The sequence below is a fragment of the Bubalus bubalis genome, chromosome 24 (assembly GCF_019923935.1).
Source record: "Bubalus bubalis isolate 160015118507 breed Murrah chromosome 24, NDDB_SH_1, whole genome shotgun sequence".
NCBI classification, from domain to species: Eukaryota; Metazoa; Chordata; class Mammalia; order Artiodactyla; family Bovidae; genus Bubalus; species Bubalus bubalis.
In genome coordinates, this window is record NC_059180.1 from 22,761,927 (window position 1) to 22,779,619 (window position 17,693).

General features: G+C 40.2%; 1 protein-coding gene across 1 annotated transcript in view; it reads right to left on the minus strand.

Annotated features, from left to right (window-relative positions):
• Positions 1 to 17,693, minus strand: part of LOC102404003 (phospholipid-transporting ATPase ABCA3) — a 219,365-nt gene that overhangs the window by 109,552 nt on the left and 92,120 nt on the right. The window contains exon 12 of the mRNA XM_044935836.2: positions 6,599 to 6,727. Within this exon, the coding sequence (XP_044791771.2) occupies positions 6,599 to 6,727 (129 nt within the window). The remainder of the gene's footprint in view (positions 1 to 6,598; positions 6,728 to 17,693) is intronic.

The window sequence follows — 17,693 nt, forward strand, 5'->3', positions numbered from 1 at the left end:
ATACATGACTACTGGAAAAACCATAGCTTTGACTATATGGACCTTTGTTGGCAAAGTGATGTCTTTGCTTTTTAATATGCTCTCTAGGTTTGTCAAAATTTTCTTCCAAGAAGTAATCTTATTTTTTTATTTTCATGGCTGCAGTCATCATCTGCAGTGATTTTGGAGCCCAAGTAAATGAAATCTGTCAGTGTTTCCATTGTTACTCAATGTTAATCTCAAGTTACTGAATCTAATTTATGTTTATAGGGAATTTCAACCAAATAGCAGAAAATATTCTTCTCAAGTACACATGACAGTCCCCAAGATAGATCTTTTCTTGGGTCATAAAAATATAGCAATTTAAAAACATTTGAAACTACAAAAAGTACAATCTCTGACCAGAAGAGAATGAAACTAAAATAACAGGAAGAAAATACAACAACTTTTCATCACTTGATATTATGTATATATGCATATAAATGATCTATGCCATAGAAGTCTCAAGAAACACAGAAAATATTTTGAATTTACTGTAAGTGAAAATATAACAAATCATATCAAATTTTGTGGGATGTAGCTAAAGGAGAGCTTGAAGGAAAAAATCACAGGAATAAATGCTTACATTATTAAGCATGTAATAATTCTCAAATCAATTATTAATACCTATGCACTGATATAAAAAAAGGAGAGTAAAAACCCCAAATGAAGTTGAAGTGTGAATATAGTAAATATATAAACATTAATAAATGAAATAAAAAGCAAAATGTAAGAAAGAAGAATAAAATAAAAGCAGATTCTTTGAAAAGTTAAAAAGGAATAAAATTTTAATTAGAATTACAGACTAAAAGAGAATTACAACCTGTCAATATCAGGAAGAAGAGAGACATTAAAAGGGTAATAAGGGATTCTGCAAATGTTCGTAAGATTTCAATTTAGAAGAAATACAACAATTTCTCAAAAATCACAAAGTACCATAGCTTGCCTAATTTGAAATAGATAACCTCTGAATATTCCTGTAAATATTAAGTAGATTAAATTTGTTTTTCCCCAGTTTTATGGAGATACAATTGATAAGTTAAATCTGTAAGCATTTAAGGTGTATAATTTTACATGTATATTATGTAGAAATTATCACCACAATCAAGCTAATAATTAACACATCCATCACCTCACATAATTTCCATTTTCTTCCTTTCTTCTCCCTGTAGTGAGAAACAGTTAAGATCAAACCTCTTAGAAAATTTCAGTATACAACACAGTATTGTTAACTATAGTCTCATTGCTGTGCATTAGATCTCCAGAAATTATTCTTTGTCCTTAACTAATACTTTGTTCAATCAATTGACCAACATCTCTGCACTGCCTCTCCATCCTCAGCCCCTGGTAATTACCATTCTATTCTCTGCTCCTATGAGTTTGACTACTTTAGATCCCATGTATAAGTGAGATCATGCAGTATTTGTCATCTTGTATCTAGCTTATTTTACTTAGCATAATGTCCTTTAGGTTAATTCATGTTGTCACAAATTTCAGGACTTTCTTCTTTTTTTAAAAGGCTGTCTTCCCTCATAGCTGAGTCGATAAAGAATATGCCTGCAATGCAGGAGACCCGGGTTCAATTCCTGGGTCGAGAAGATCCTCTGGAGAAGGAAATGGCTACCCACTCCAGTATTCTTGCTTGGAGAATCCCATGAACAGACGAGCTTGGCGGGCTACAGTCCATGGGATCGCAAGAGTCGGACATGACTTAGCGACTAAATAACCATCACATGTAGATACATCACATTTTCTCTATCCATTTATCCGCTGATGGACATTTCGGTTGTTGCTATCTTGGTTATCATGAATAAGAGTGCAGGTATGTCTTCAACATCCTGATTTTGTATCCTTTGGATATAGACCCGAAAGTGTTAGGGTTGGATCACTGATTAGTTCTTAAACATAATTGAATCTATAGTTTGATAGAGGAGAACAGGCAAAACACCCTCTGACATAAATCACAGCAGGTTCCCCTATGACCCACCTCCCAGAATATTGGAAATAAAAGCAAAAATAAACAAATGGGACCTAATTAAAATTAAAAGCTTCTGCACAACAAAGGAAACTATAAGCAAGGTGAAAGGACAGCCTTCAGAATGGGAGAAAATAATAGCAAATGAAGCAACTGACAAACAACTAATCTCAAAAATATACAAGCAACTCCTGCAGCTCAATTCCAGAAAAATAAACGACCCAATCAAAAAATGGGCCAAAGGACTAAACAGACATTTCTGCAAAGAAGACATACAGTTGGCTAACAAACACGTGAAAAGATGCTCAACATCACTCATTATCAGAGAAATGCAAATCAAAACCACAATGAGATACCATTTCATGCCAGTCAGAATGGCTGCTATCCAAAAGTCTACAAGTAATAAATGCTGGAGAGGGTGTGGAGAAAAGGGAACCCTCTTACACTGTCAGTGGGAATGCAAACTAGTACAGCCACTATGGAGAACAGTGTGGAGATTCCTTAAAAAACTGGAAATAGAACTTCCATATGACCCAGCAATCCCAATTCTGGACATACACACCAAGAAAACCAGAATTGAAAGAAACACGTGTACCCCAATGTTCATCGCAGCACTGTTTATAATAGCCAAGACATGGAAGCAACCTAGATGTCCATCAGTAGACGAATGGATAAGAAAGCTGTGGTACATATACACAATGGAGTACTACTCAGCCATTAAAAAGAATACATTTGAATCAGTTCTAATGAGGTGGATGAAACTGGAGCCTATTATACAGAGTGAAGTAAGCCAGAAAGAAAAACACCAATACAGTATAATAATGCATATATATGGAATTTAGAAAGATGGTAACAATAACCCTGTATGTGAGACAGCAAAAGAGACACAGATGTATAGAACAGTGTTTTTGACTCTGTGGGAGAGGGCGAGGGTGGGATGATTTGGGAGAATGGCATTGAAACATGTATAATATCATATAAGAAATGAATCGCCAGTGCAGGTTCGATGCAGGATACAGGATGCTTGGGGCTGGTGCACTGGGATGACCCAGAAGGATGGTATGGGGAGGGGGGTTCAGGTTGGGGAACACTTGTACACCCATAGAGGATTCATGTCAATATATGGCAAAACCAATACAATATTGTAAAGTAATTAGCCTCCAATTAAAATAAATAAATTTATATTAAAAAAAACATCAAAAAGTAAATCTTCAGGTTCAGATGATTTTACTACTAAACTTTACCTAACATTTAAAGAATAAATAAATTAAAATTAATTATTTAATTAAATAAAAATAAAAAATTCTACATAATTTCTTCCATATAATAGAAGGGAAAGGAACACTTCTCAATTCATTTTACGAAGCCAGTACTACTCTGATACCAAAACAGACAAAGGAAAATAAAAAAAGAGGGTACTATAGGTGAACATCCCTCACAAACCTAGTTCTGAACAAAATATTATCAATCCAATTGAATTATATATTAAAAAAATCCACAACCAAGTGAACTTTATCCTATGAATGTAAGGCTGGCTCAATATTTGAAAATCAATCAATCCACCATGTGTAAAAATAGTCTAAAAGAAGAAAAACCACATACTCATTAATAGATGCAGGGAGAGACTCTGATCAAACAATAAAAACTCTCTGCAAAATCAAAATAGAAACAATTTCTTCAAGGTGATAAAGATTATATATATGTAAAAAAAATCTTAATGAAGAAAGACCAAATGCTTTCCCTATGAGATCAGGAACAAGTCAAGAATGTCCATTCTCAATGATCATATTCAGTATCATACTGTCCCTAACCAATGAAACATGTTAAGAAAAAGAAATAAAGGGCATAAATTGACACTCATAAAAGAAACCGTCCATATTCTCTGATGACCTGATTGTTTATGTATAAAACCAAGCAATCTACAAAACACTCCTAAACCTAACAAGTGAGCTTAGCAGGGTCAGAGGATAATAGGTCAACACACAAATATCAATCATTTTTCTATGTGCAATTAATAAACAACTAGAAATAAAAATTCCTTAAAGTTCCAAATCATGAAATGAAATACACACACACACATTTAAATAGGTACTGGATCTGTATGTGCTCAGTCACTATGTTGTGTTCTACTATTTGCAGACCCATGGACTGTAGCCCAGCAGGCTCCTCTGTCCATGAGATTTTCCAGGCGAGAATACTAGAGTGGGTTGCCATTTCCTTCTCCAATGGGATCTGTATAATGAAACCTAAAAATGGTGATAACATATATACACTATTATGCATAAAACAGATAGCTAGTGGGAAGCTGCTGTATTGCACATGCAGCTTAGCTTGGTGCTCTGTGATGACCTAGAGGGATGGGACAGGGAGGTGGAAGGGAGGTTCAGAGGGAAGGGATATGTATACATAGAGCTGATTCACTTCATTGTACAGCAGAAACTAAGGTAATATTGTAAAGCAATTATACTACACTAGGAAAAATCAATGGAGAAGGCAATGGCAACCCACTTCAGTACTCTTGCCTGGAAAATCCTATGGATGGAGGAGCCTGGTAGGCTGCAGTCCATGGGGTCACTAAGAGTCAGATACGACTCAGCGTCTTCACTTTCACTTTTCACTTTCATGCATTGGAGGAGGAAATGGCAACCCACTCCAGTGCTCTTGCCTGGAGAATCCCAGGGACAGGGTAGCCTGGTGGGCTGCCATCTATGGGGTTGCACAGAGTCGGACACGACTGAAGTGACTTAGCAGCAGCAGCAGCAGGAAAAATCAAAGATCTAATTTAATGAAAAGAGATACTCTGTTTAAGTATTTGAAATCTCAGCATAATAACAATGTTAATTCTCTCCAAAGTGATATGCAGATTTAATGTAATATTGATAAGAATCACAGCAAATTTTTGTAGATATATAAAATATAATACAAAAGATTTTCAGGAAAGGCCAAACAGTTTAATAGATAAAATGCTTTTGGAGAAGAATATAGTTGGATGAATAGCAATATCTATATTGAGACTTTTTGTAAAGAGATATACATATAAGTCAATGGGACAGAAAAGAGTTCAGATATAAACCAACAGAAGTATGACCACTTGACTTTTGACAAATGCACAAAAGGCAATTGAAAGATGAAAGAGTAGTATTTTCAAAAAATGCTGTTAGAACAATTAGTCATCTACAGGCAAAAATTAATATAGATCTAAACTTTACATCTTTATACAAAGAGTAACTCAAAATGGATCATAGATATGTGTAATATGTAAAATTACAAAAGTTTAGAAGAAAATATAAAATAAAATCATGTTTTGGGGTCAGGCACAGAGTTCCAGAAAAGACAGGAAGGGCAGGAACATTAAGAAAAATATGATAAATTTGATTTTAATATTTAAAATCTTCTTCTCTGCCAAAGACATTGTCAAGAAATGAAAAGACTAGTTACAGTTTGAGAAAGACATTTGCAAAGAATATCCATCAAAGACATTTATCCAGAATATATAAAGAATTCTCAACAATTCAATAATAAGGAAACAACTCATATTTTTAAAAGAGGGTACTGCTGCTACTGCTAAGTCACTTCAGTCGTGTCCAACTCTGTGTGACCCCATAGACGGCAGCCCACCAGGCTCCCCTGTCCCTGGGATTCTCCAGGCAAGAATACTGGAGTGGGTTGCCATTTCCTTCTCCAATGCGTGAAAGTGAAAAGTGAAAGTGAAGTCACTCAGTCATGTCCGACTCCTAGCGACCCCATGGACTGCAGCCTACCAGGCTCTTCCATCCATGGATTTTCCAAGCAAGAGTACTGGAGTGGGGTGCCATTGTAGAGGGTCTGAACAAATATGTTATCAAAAAGACTGTAAAAATGCAACTAAGCACAGGAAAATGATCAGTATCATTAGCTATCCATGAAATGACAATTTAAACCACAATTAAACTACACATCTATTAGGATGGTTAATTTTTAAAAAGTATTAATATCAAATTCTGGCAATTATGTGGAGCAACTGAAATTCTCTTTGCTGGTTGGAGGGCAAAATGGTACAGCCAGTCTGGAGAGAAGTTTAGCAGGTTCTTATAAAGTTAAACACTTAAAATATGATGCAGTAATCCTAGTCTGAGAGAAATAAAGCCTATGTTTGTACATGAAACTCAGAACACATTTATTTATATTCATTATGCTTGGAGACAACCCAGTGTCCTTCAGTTGGTATACTGTGTTACCTTCAAACATGAAATATTACTAAGGAATTAAAAGAAACACACTGCTGATCACGCAACAGCATAGAAAAGATCCCAAAGGCACTATGCTCTGTGTAAGTAGATAATCTCTAAAGGTTATGTACTATTTGTTCCATTTATATAGTATTCTCAACATGACAAAACAACAGTGATAAAGAATAGACCAGTAGATTTTCCCAGTAGTTATCGGCAGGTGGGGGGCGGGGGGAGTGTGAGAGGGATGACTACAAAGGAACAGTGTAAGGGAGTGTTTTGGGGTGATGAAACTTCTTGTATCGTGGTTGTGCTGATGGTTAAATGAGTTAAAATTCACAGATCTGTATATTTAAAAAGGTAAATTTACTGTATAATTTTTAAAAATTTGACTCACCATAGAGTAGAAGAAAAGGTGTTCTGATAGTGTCAAGTCATTAAACAATAAGTCGCCCTGTGGGCAAAAGCCCAGATTTTCTCGAATTTCAGTTATATTCTTTGTGATGTCATATCCATCAATAAAAACCTCTCCTCTGGTAGGAGGGTAATGACCTACAAAGAAGCCAAAGACATGACAGAACTGAACTTTGGTGAAAGCATAAGATGTTGCAAGTTAGCATCTCAAATTCAGTCTATTTGTGAATTACTCAAAAGAATTAACACTGTCTCTTGTAAAAGAATAGTTACAGGAAAGTATCAATAGTTACACCTCAGTGGCAGGATTAGCTGTCTTAAATTTCTTTTTATTTTCATTTTTGCTTAAATATATTAATTTTCTACAATGGATTGGGTTATATTGGTAATAAAAACATTTAAATAATTTGCTATATTTCAATGTATTTGCATTGCAATCAGTCAATTACTATATATGTGAACCATATTAGGTACTGTGTAGATGCTAAGGAAAACATAAGATCTGGAATATGTAACTTTTGTCCTGAGGAAATTTAAATATTAATAACAATCAATTCAGGTCTTCTGGGAAATTATTTGATAATAGGTAAAAAATGAAACTATAAAACCATTTAAAACACTTGAATTGCTGATCCTATTCAAGAATATATTCTTTTTTATTGAGATATTGACATATAGTAATTTCAAGTGTACAACGTGATTTGACATTTGCATATAGTGTGAAATGATGAAGAAAAAAACTAGAGTTAACTAGAGTTAGCATCCAGCACCATACAGATACAATTTTTTTCTTATTGTTAGAACTTAAAGGTTTACCCTGCTAGCAACCTTCAGGTTTACAGTACAGTAACTGTAGTCATCATGTTACACATTACAATCCCATGACTTGTTCAGGTTATAACTGGAAGTTTGTACCTTTTGACCCCTTTCATCTGTTCAGCCTAGTCCCCATCCCTGTCTCTGAGAACTACCAATATGTTTTCTGTATTTATGAGTGGCTTAAGTTGTTTTATTTTTTTAAGATTCCACATAAAAGTGAGACTATGTAGCATTTGTCTTTATCTCTTTATTTTGCTTAGTATAATGCCCTTGAGGTCCATCCATGCTATCACAAATGGTCAGATTTTTTTCCTTTTTTATATCTGAATAATATTTCACTGTATAATATACTACTTCATTCATCTATTTGCACTTTGAACACATTCCCAGGTGATGCTGGTGATGCGGCTGGTCAGAGGACCAGACAGTAAATTAGGGTAAAGGCTAACTTGCTTTATAAAAGAGGCTGCAAAGAATTTTAAAGGCTTCCCAGGTGGCACAAGTGGTAAAGAATCTGCCTGCTAATGCAGGAGACACGAGAGACATGGGTTTGATGCCTGGCTCAGGAAGATCCCCTGGAGTAGGAAATGGCACACCACTCCAGCATTCTTGCCTGGAAAATTCTATGGGCAGAGGAGCCTGGTGCGCTACAGTCCATGGGGTCACAAAGAGTCAGACATGACTAAGCAATTGAGACATGAGACATAAAAAAAGCTTAAATAGGACAGAAATTTTGCATTCATATGATAATTCCAAGATGAATTATCCAAGTTGGTAGGAAGATCAACTCCACATTTTCCTTATCTAATCATCCATCAAAGAATATGTAGGTTTTTCATCTATGTCTTGGCTATTGTAAATAATGCTACAACAAACGTTGATGTGGGGGTGTGCATTTTTCTGAGTTAGTGTTTTCATTTCCTTCAGACATATATGAAAATTGGAATGGCTGAGTGATATGGTTGTTCTATTTTTATTTTATGAGGATCCTCCATACTATTTTCCATAGTGGCTACAGCAATTTACATTTCCTGAAGGTTCCTTTTTCTCCACATCTCTAGCAATACTTGTTATTTCTTGTATTTTTAATAGTAGCCATTCTAATAGATGTAACGGAGAAGGCAATGGCACCCCACTTCAGTACTCTTGCCTGGAAAATCCCATGGACGGGGGAGCCTGATGGGTTGCCGTCTGTAGCGTCGCACAGAGTCGGACACGAATGAAGCGACTTAGCAGCAACAGCAGCAACAGATGTAAAGTTATGTCATTGTGGTTTTGGTTTGCATTTCCCTGATGACAAGTGATGTTGAGCATATTTTCATGTACGTGTTGGCCATCTGTATGTCTTTATGAAAAAATGTCTCTTTAGATCCTCTGTCCATTTTTAACTGCTTTTTTTTGCTAATGAGTTATAGGAATTCTTCATATATTTTGGATATTAACTTTGTCAGAAATACAATTTGCAAATATTTTCATTTGGTAGGTTCCTTTTCACTTTACTATGCGAAAGTTTTTTAGTTTGACATAGATACACTTATTTTTGATTTTGTTGCCTTTGCTTTTGGAGTCAAATAGAGAAATTATAGCCAAGACTAATGTCAAGAAACTTGCTGCCTCTTCTATCTTCTGGAGTTTTATGGTTTCAGGTCTTATGTTCATGTCTTAAATGATTTTGAGTTGATTTTAGTGTATGATGTAAAATAGTGGTTTTTTCATTCTTTTGCATGTGGCTGTCCAGTTTTTCCAACACGATTTATTGAAGAGATTGTGCTTTCTTCTTAGTTTATTGTTGGCTCCTTTGTCATAAATAACTAGTTGGACATATAAATGTGGGCTTATTTATGGGCTCCCTATTCTGTTCCATTGATTTATGTGTCCATTTCTATGACAATACCATCCTGATTTGATGACTACATTTTTGTAATATTGTTTGAAATCAGGAAGCTTGATGTCTCCAGCTTTGTTCTTTCTCAAGACTCTTTGGATATTTGCGATCTTTTGTGGTTCCATACAATTTTTAGGATTGTTTTGTTGCTGTTAAAAGTGTCACTGGAGTTTTGATAAAATTGCAGTTAACCTGTAGATTGCTTTCGTTAATATGGTCATTTTAATGGTATTAATTCTTCCAATCCATGAGCATGAAATATCTTTCATTTATTTGTGTCTTCTTCAATCTCTTTTAATCATGTCTCATACTTTTCATTGTACAGGTGTTCTAACTTCTTTGTTAAATGTATTCCAAAAGTATTTTATTCTTTTTGATGTAATTGTCTTTTTTCTACATTCCCCTTTCTGATAGTCTGTTATTAGTATATAGAAACAGAACAGATTTAAAAAAATTATTTATTTGACTGTGCCAGGTCTTCATTGTTGCATGCAAATTCTTAATTGCAGCATGTGGGCTCTAGTTCCTCAACAAGGGATCAAATCCAGGCTCCTTGCATTGGGAGTGTGGATCGTAGTCACTGGACCACCAGTAAAGTTCCAGAAAAGATTTTTATACATTGATTTTGTATCTTAAAACTTAACTAAATTTGTTTATCAGTACTAATAATTTTTTTAGATGTCTTTAGAGTTTTATATATATAACCCTGTTGTCTGCAAATAGTGACAAATTTACGTTTTCTTTCATGATTTGGATGCTTTTAAATTTCTTTTTCTTGCCTAATTGCTGTAGGTAGCATTTCCAGTATTGTGCTGAATAAGAGTGGCAAAGTGGGTATCCTTGTCTTGTTCCTGACATTAAAAGAAAAACATTCAGCTTTTCACTGGTGATGATGATATGACGTGTAGGCTTGCAATATGTGGATTTTATTATGTTGAGGTCATTTCCCTCTTACCCACTTTGTTGAGTCTATATCATAAATGGATGCTCAATGATTTTTCTTAATCTATTTGGATGATTAAAAATATGTGCTCCAAAATGGAAAATTATATTCAAAGACATCTAAATAAGGCTATTTGACTGAAGACTCAAAAAAAGAAAAGAAAATGACTATGTTAATTACAGCATATTACCATATGGCTATTAAAAGGAACATTATATAACAATTAGAAATACCATGTCACTTTGGAAAAGACAAGAACATGGACTATAGCGTATTAGAGAATTTTAATGTGAAATTATGTTCTAAAAAGCAGAACACAAACTGTCATGTTACACAAGCAGTTCAGTTCAGTCGCTCAGTCATGTCTGACTCTTTATGACCCCATGGACTGCAGCATGCCAGGCTTCCTTGTCCATCACCAACTCCCAGAGCTTGCTCAAATTCATGTCCATCAAGTCAGTGATGCCATCTAACCATCTCATCCTCTGTCGTCCCCTCTTCTCTCACCTTCAATCTTTCCCAGCATCAGGGTCTTTTCCAATGAGTCAGTTCTTCGCATCAGGTGGCCAAAGTATTGGAATTTCAGCTTCAGCATCAATCTTTCCATTGAATATTCAGGACTGATTTCCTTTAAGATTGACTGGTTTGATCTCTTTGCAGTCCAAGGGACTCTCAAGAGTCTTCTCAAACACCACAGTTCAAAGCATCAATTCTTCCACACTCAAGTCTTTTTCATGGTCCAACTCTCACATCTATACATGACTACTGGAAAAATCATAGTTTGACTATACAAACCTTTGTTGGCAAAGTAATATCTCTGCTTTTTAAAATGTTGTCTAGGTTTGTTGTAGTTTTTCTTCCAAGGAGCAAGCATCTTTAATTTCATGGTTGCAGTTACCATCTGCAGTGATTTTGGAGCCCAACAAAATAAAGTCTGTGACTGTTCCCATTGTTTCCCCATCTATTTGCCATGAAGTGATGGGACTGGATGCCATGATCTTGAAATGGGAGCGAGATCAAAGTCCACAATTATAGTAACAACCTTTTGCTTTCCCTTCTGTTACTTTGTGTTAACAGCTGCTGCTCATCAATCACTGCTTCCACTTCTGTGATCTTGCCTGCCCTTTACATCCATGGGAACTTGGACTACCTGGGGAGGAGAGGGATCTGAGCTATTTGAGAGGGAAATTTACCCTGTATAAAAGATACTCAGAACAAAGCCAGGGCACTCAGCTTCTGGAGGTGACTCCACTGAGCCTGCACCAGTGCTGAATAAACCTTGCTGCTCTGCATCTTTGAGTGCCGCTTGTCTCTTCCATCGCCACAGTTTCTATAACACTTTCTGGTGCATTGGCCGGGAAGCCGACAACTGAGTTGCCCCTTGCACTACCATTGTCGGGGAACTGGAGAAAGCTGGGGCTGCCGCCTGGTGACAGACGAATAGATGCTGCCCAGGCCATTTGCCAGATCCCGACTCACTTGAAATGCGCCAGCCTCGGCCCATGCCGCTTCCTGAACTGACTCAGGAGAGCAGAAGCGGGTTCCAGGACAGCACGTCAGACGAGTGAGTGTCCCGGGGAAATTTGACAGAGTCAGGACTCACCGTATGGTGGAAGGGGGGCCTGATCACCTCCCAGTGACAGGAGAGTCACTCAGAATAGGGTTTGTTCCCTTGCGTGGTCTGTCAATTCTGGTGTGTGTGGGAGAGTGACTGAGCTGAGAGCCAGCTCTCGACCATCTTCCAACTACGGAGCCTGAGTGGATCCTAACCTGCGTTTCCATGGTGATCTCATATGGCTCAGGGCAGTGCCAGCCTCTGGGGGATTTAATCCCTCCCTGTGAGGCTGGTCCGGGTCTGGTGTTTATACCGACCTGCCAGTGCTAAGAGGTGCCTAAATCTCCGTAAGGGGAGCAGCCAGGTGGGCGAAAGTGAGTGTCTCCCTTTGTTTTGTTGCCCAACACTGCCTCAGGGTGGGAACTTTCACATAATGGGCAACCTGACTTCTAAACCCACTGTCTTAGAATATATGGTGAAGAATTTAAAGAAAGGATTGTTGGGGCTTTCCTCATAGCTCAGCTGGTAAAGAATCCACCTGCAATGCAGGAGACCCCTGTTCAATTCCTGGGTAGGGAAGATCCACTGGAGAAGGGATAGGCCACCCACTCCAGTATTCTTGGACTTCCCTTGTGGCTCAGCTGGTAAAGAATCCACCTGCAATATGGAAGACCCAGCTTCGATCCCTGGGTTGAGAAGATCTCCTGGAGAAGGGAAAGGCTACTCACTCCAGTATTCTGGCCTGGAGAATTCCATAGACAGTATAGTCCATAGGGTCACAGAGAGTTGGACACGATGGAGTGACCTTCACTTTCACTTTTCTCTGGGGATATATTATTATAAATAATAATAAATTATTATTTATTATGGTGTAAAATTGAGTCCTGAAAAACTGCACACACTTTGTACCCTGGAGTGGCCCTCCTTTGGGGTTGTATGGCCCTCAGGAGGGACCTTAGATGTGCCCATAGTCTGAGCAGTGCATAGTCATAATGGTAGACCCTGGCCACCTGGACCAATTCCCATATATCAATCAATGTTGGGATATTGCCCAGTTAAAGTCCCTTTGGGTTCAGTTCTATCCCACAGGTCAGAGACAGTGTAAGGTCCTAGTAGCTCAACCAAAGCAAAGGACCTTGCACCAAGAGGGAACCACCTATCCTCCAGGGTGAGGCTGAAGAAATGCCTCCAATGACCCCACCTTAAATCCTCATGGCTCCCTTGCCGAGAGCAGCAGATCTGCATTTACCAGACAGTCCACTGCCTTCTGTTTCACCTCTTCCTCCTGATGCTCCTGAAGCTATTGTGTCCCCATGGCATGCCACCCCAAAACCAATGGGTAGATGCCTCCAGTCTACCTCAGCAGCGCTACAAATGTCCTTATGAGAGACTTAAGGGCTGCAGTGCTTTGCTGCCGATGGGCCCTACAAGAGGGAGGACCCATCTTTTAATACCAAAAAAATATATATTTTTTCCATGACTGATCTCCTTAAATGGAAACATCACACCCCCTTGTACTCTGAAATGCCCCAAGCGATGGTTGATCTCTTAGAACCCATCTTCCAGACCCACTGCCCAACCTGTGTAGACTGCCAGCAGCTTCTCCTCACCCTATTCAATACAGAGAGCACCAACGAGTCAGAAAATGGCTCCAGACCAGTGCCTCAGGAGGTCAATTAGACAGGGACAACTGGGCTCCAGAGAACTTCCTGAAGGAAGAGCCTCACTGGTATCCCAACACTTAGAGGGTAAGAAACCAGCTGGAGAGGTATCGACAGGCCCTCCTACAGGGGGTAAAAGCTGGGGCTAAGAAGCCTACTAACATGGCTAAGATCATTGAAGTGCTGCAAAAGCCAGATGAAAGCCCAGTCATTTTCTACGAAAGGCTTGTGTGAGGCCTTTTGGGTCTTCACCCCTTTGTTCCTGAAGCCTCTGAAAATCAGTGGTGGATGATAAATGCAGTCTTTGTGGGACAGGCTCAATCGGACATATGAAAAGAATTACAGAGTTAGAAGGGTTTGCAGGTAAAAATGCCACAGAACTGCTAGAAATAGTCATCAAAGTCTTTGTCAATTGTGACCAAACAGCATGCTGAGAAGCAGAAAAGAAGATGAAGCAAGAAGCCACACTCTTGGCAGGTGCCCTGTCAAAGCCTGCACCCCCTGGCAGGACCACCCCATAAGGCAAGAGGTCCAGATCCGAAAAAGAGAGTTCCCCTCAGCCGAGATCAGTGTGCCTATTCCAAGGAAAAGGGACACTGGAAAAATAAGTGTCCCAGTTGCCCTGAAAAGAAAACCAAAGCTGCCGGCCCCCCAAGCCAATATCAACCTGAGCCACCCAGCACTAATCTGACTGGGCTAGCTGGAGCAGAATCCAAGTACGGAGGACTGGGCTCTCTTCAACTAGGCCCCCAAGAGCCCATGATCAAAATTAAAGTAGGGGGCCATCCAATGGACTTTATGGTGGATACAGGCACTGAGCATTCCATGGTCACCCAGTAGATAGGCCCCTTCCTGGGAAAAGAAACTACCTTCATTGCGGCCACAGGTGTCCAGACCCACAGGCCGTTTTGCAGTCCTCGACAATGTCAACTGGGCGACCTGCCCAACTGCCCTGTTCCCTTGATGGGAAGAGACCTGCTTGCTAAGATGGGGGCCCAGATTTCCTTTTCTGTTAACAAGTCAACTCAGCTAAAGCTAGCAGGCCTGCCCTCCTCCTTGATTATGACTCTCGCTGTAAGGAGAGAAGAACGGCACCTGTATTCTTCCCCTCCAGGAGAAAGGACCATTCCTCCTGAATTAGAGACTGAGTACCCACTAGTTTGGGCCAAGAAAAATCCTCTAGGTCTGGCAAAACACTATGCTCCCATCCTGATTTATCGGAAACTGGGAGCTCAGCCTGTAAAACTGTGACAGTATCCAACGCCCTGGGAGTCCTGATTGGGAATCCAGGCTCATTGAGACAGACTACACCAACACGGACTTCAGATGAAATGCCAGTCACACTGGAACACCCCATTACTACCTGTGAAGAAGACAGGGACGCATGACTACCATCTGGTTCAGGACTTAAGAGCTGTAAACAAGGCAACAACTAGTCTGCACCTGGCAGTGTCTAATCCGTACACTCTGCTAGGACTGATCCCTTCCACAGCCGAATGGTTTACTTGCTTGGACTTGAAAGATGCCTTCTTCTGCCTCTGAGTTGCACCTGTCAGCCAACCACTATTTGCCTTTGAATGGGAAAAAACCACACACAGGAAACAAGGAACAGCTCACTTGGACGAGGCTTCCTCAGGGGCTCAAGAACTCCCCTACTGTCTTCAGTGGAGCTTTGGCTGCCGACTTGGATAAATTACACTGTGTCCTGCTGCAATATGTCGATGGCCTTCTGCTGGCCAGTGCAACACAAGCTTGATGCTTAGAAGGAACAAAGGCCCCCCTTTCCTTGTTCATGGAAGCTGGGTACCAGGTATCAAATAAAAAGGCACAAATCTGTAAAAGACGAGTCAAATATCTAGGTTTCAACATCATGTGGGGCTGGCGAAGCTCAAAACTGAAAGGAAAGAAGCAGTTTGTGCCATCCCTACCTTTACCACTCACCAGAAGGTCCGTGAGTTCCTGGGAGCAGCAGGATTCTGTAGGATATGGATTCCTGAATTTTCAGGCCTGGCCAGGTGGCTATATCAGGCTCTGAAAGGGGAGGAAAAGGTTTCCCTTGAATGGGGACCAAGCCAAGAGGTGGCATATCAAACAGTTAAGGCAAAAATCTCCGAGGTCCCAGCCCTAAAGCTTCCTGATGTAACCAGAGAGTTCAATCTCTGTTCATGACAAGAACAAAATGGCCTTGGGAATCTTGACCCAAGAATTTGGACCTTGGCAAAGGCTGGTGGCCTACTTGTCTAAACAGATCAATTCGGTTGTGGCTGGGCCACCCTGCCTCCAAGCACTAGCAGCCACTACCTTGCTAGTGAGGGAGGTTGACAGATTAACGTTGGGGCAAAACCTAAATGTTAAGGTCCCACACTCAGTTGTAATCCTGATGGACATAGCTGAGGCCACCATCGGCTCATGCATGCACAGATAACTCAATATCAAGGGTTACTACATGAAAACTCACGGTTAAAACTGCAAGTTGTACGGACTCTAAACACAGCTACCTTCCTACCAGATGAAGAAGGGCCCTTGGACCACGACTGCTTGGAAATACTAGATGAAGCATTTTTTACTAGACCAGATCTGACTGACAAGCCACTCAACAACACAGACCTGGTCCTATATACTGATGGTAACAGCTTCATGGAAAATGGGAAGAGGATGGCTGGGTATGCTGAGGTGTCTGATTCTGAAGTGGGAGAAGCAGAGGTGCTTCCTCAAGGATGGTCAGTGCAGAGAGTGGAGTTATGGGCATTAATCAGGGCACTGGAACTCAGCCGAGACCAGTGAGTTAACATCTATACTGACTTGTGGTATGCTTTTGTTACTCTACATGTCCACGGAGCCTTACACAAGGAAAGAGGACTCCTTACAGCAGAAGGAAAAAGCATTAAAAACCAAACCAAAAATCCTGAAACTTCTGGAAGTAGTATGGGAACCAAAAGAAGTGGCAGTTGTCCATTGCAAAGGCCACCAGAAGGGAGGTGACCCAGTGGCCAAAGGGAACCGCCACGCTGATGCAGCCACCAAGGAGGCTGCCTGGGGACAGCAGCCAGACAAACAGAAAGTCCTGCTAGCCCCGAAGATATGAGTTGCCCCTGGGTACTCTCCTAAGGAGGAAAAATGGATAAAAAAGGAAGGGGGAACCAAGGCCAAGACAGAATGGTGGGTCACACAGGACCACCAAGTCTATGTTCCAGAACAGCTAGCCTACAAGCTGGTCCACCAGTGACGTAAACTGACTCATATGGGCAAGACCACCTTAGAGACTTTGCAAGGCGGGTACTATCTCATTGCTTGCCTCCCCACACTCTTGTTCTTCCGTCTCCCAGCAATGTGTAAGCTACTTACAAAATAATGCCTGCCGGGGGCCTGGTAGGCCAGCAGGGACACAACATTGTGGACTCTTCCCCTTTGAGGATATGGAAGTAGATTTCACTGAGATCACCCGAAGTCGAGGATTTAGATACTTTTTAGTTTTTATCTGCACCTTTTCAGGCTGGGTGGAAAGCCTTTCCTACCCGAACTGAAAAAGCAAGAGAAGTATCCAAGGCACTCTTGAAAGACATTGTCCTCAGGTATGGAATGTCTCTGACCACAGGGTTGGACAATGGACGGGCATTTGTAGCTGAGACAGTACAACAGGTGGCAAAGGCTTTGAAAATCCAGTGGAAATTGCATACTGCCTACCATCCCCAGAGCTCAGGGAAAGTGGAAAGCATGAATCAAACTCTCAAACAAACCCTAGCAAAACTGCCAGGAGACCAGGTTACATGTTGACAGGTTGACCAGCTTACAGTAGACATGTTACCTGTGGCCCTTTTAAAGGTCAGGTGTTCAGCCCGGGCAGGGATAGGGTTTTCACCATTTGAAATCCTGTATGGATGACCACTCTCGCTAGTCAACTTAAGGGGGTACACCAGAGAACTGGGGAACTTGGACTTATATAGACAGCTACAAGGGTTAGGACACCCAATCTCTCAAATACATGAATGTACAGTTGATAGAATACCCATATCCTTAGGCATAACAGTACATCCCCACCAACCAGAGGATCAAGAATGGGTAAAAAGAGCCTTTAAAACCCATGTGGAAAGGGCCCTATTCTGTAATCTTAACTACTCCCACTGCTCTCAAGGTGGCAGGAATAGACAACTTGGATCCATTACTCCAGAGTCAAACCTGCAAGTCCGTCTGATAGTTGATAGAAGTGGGAAATGA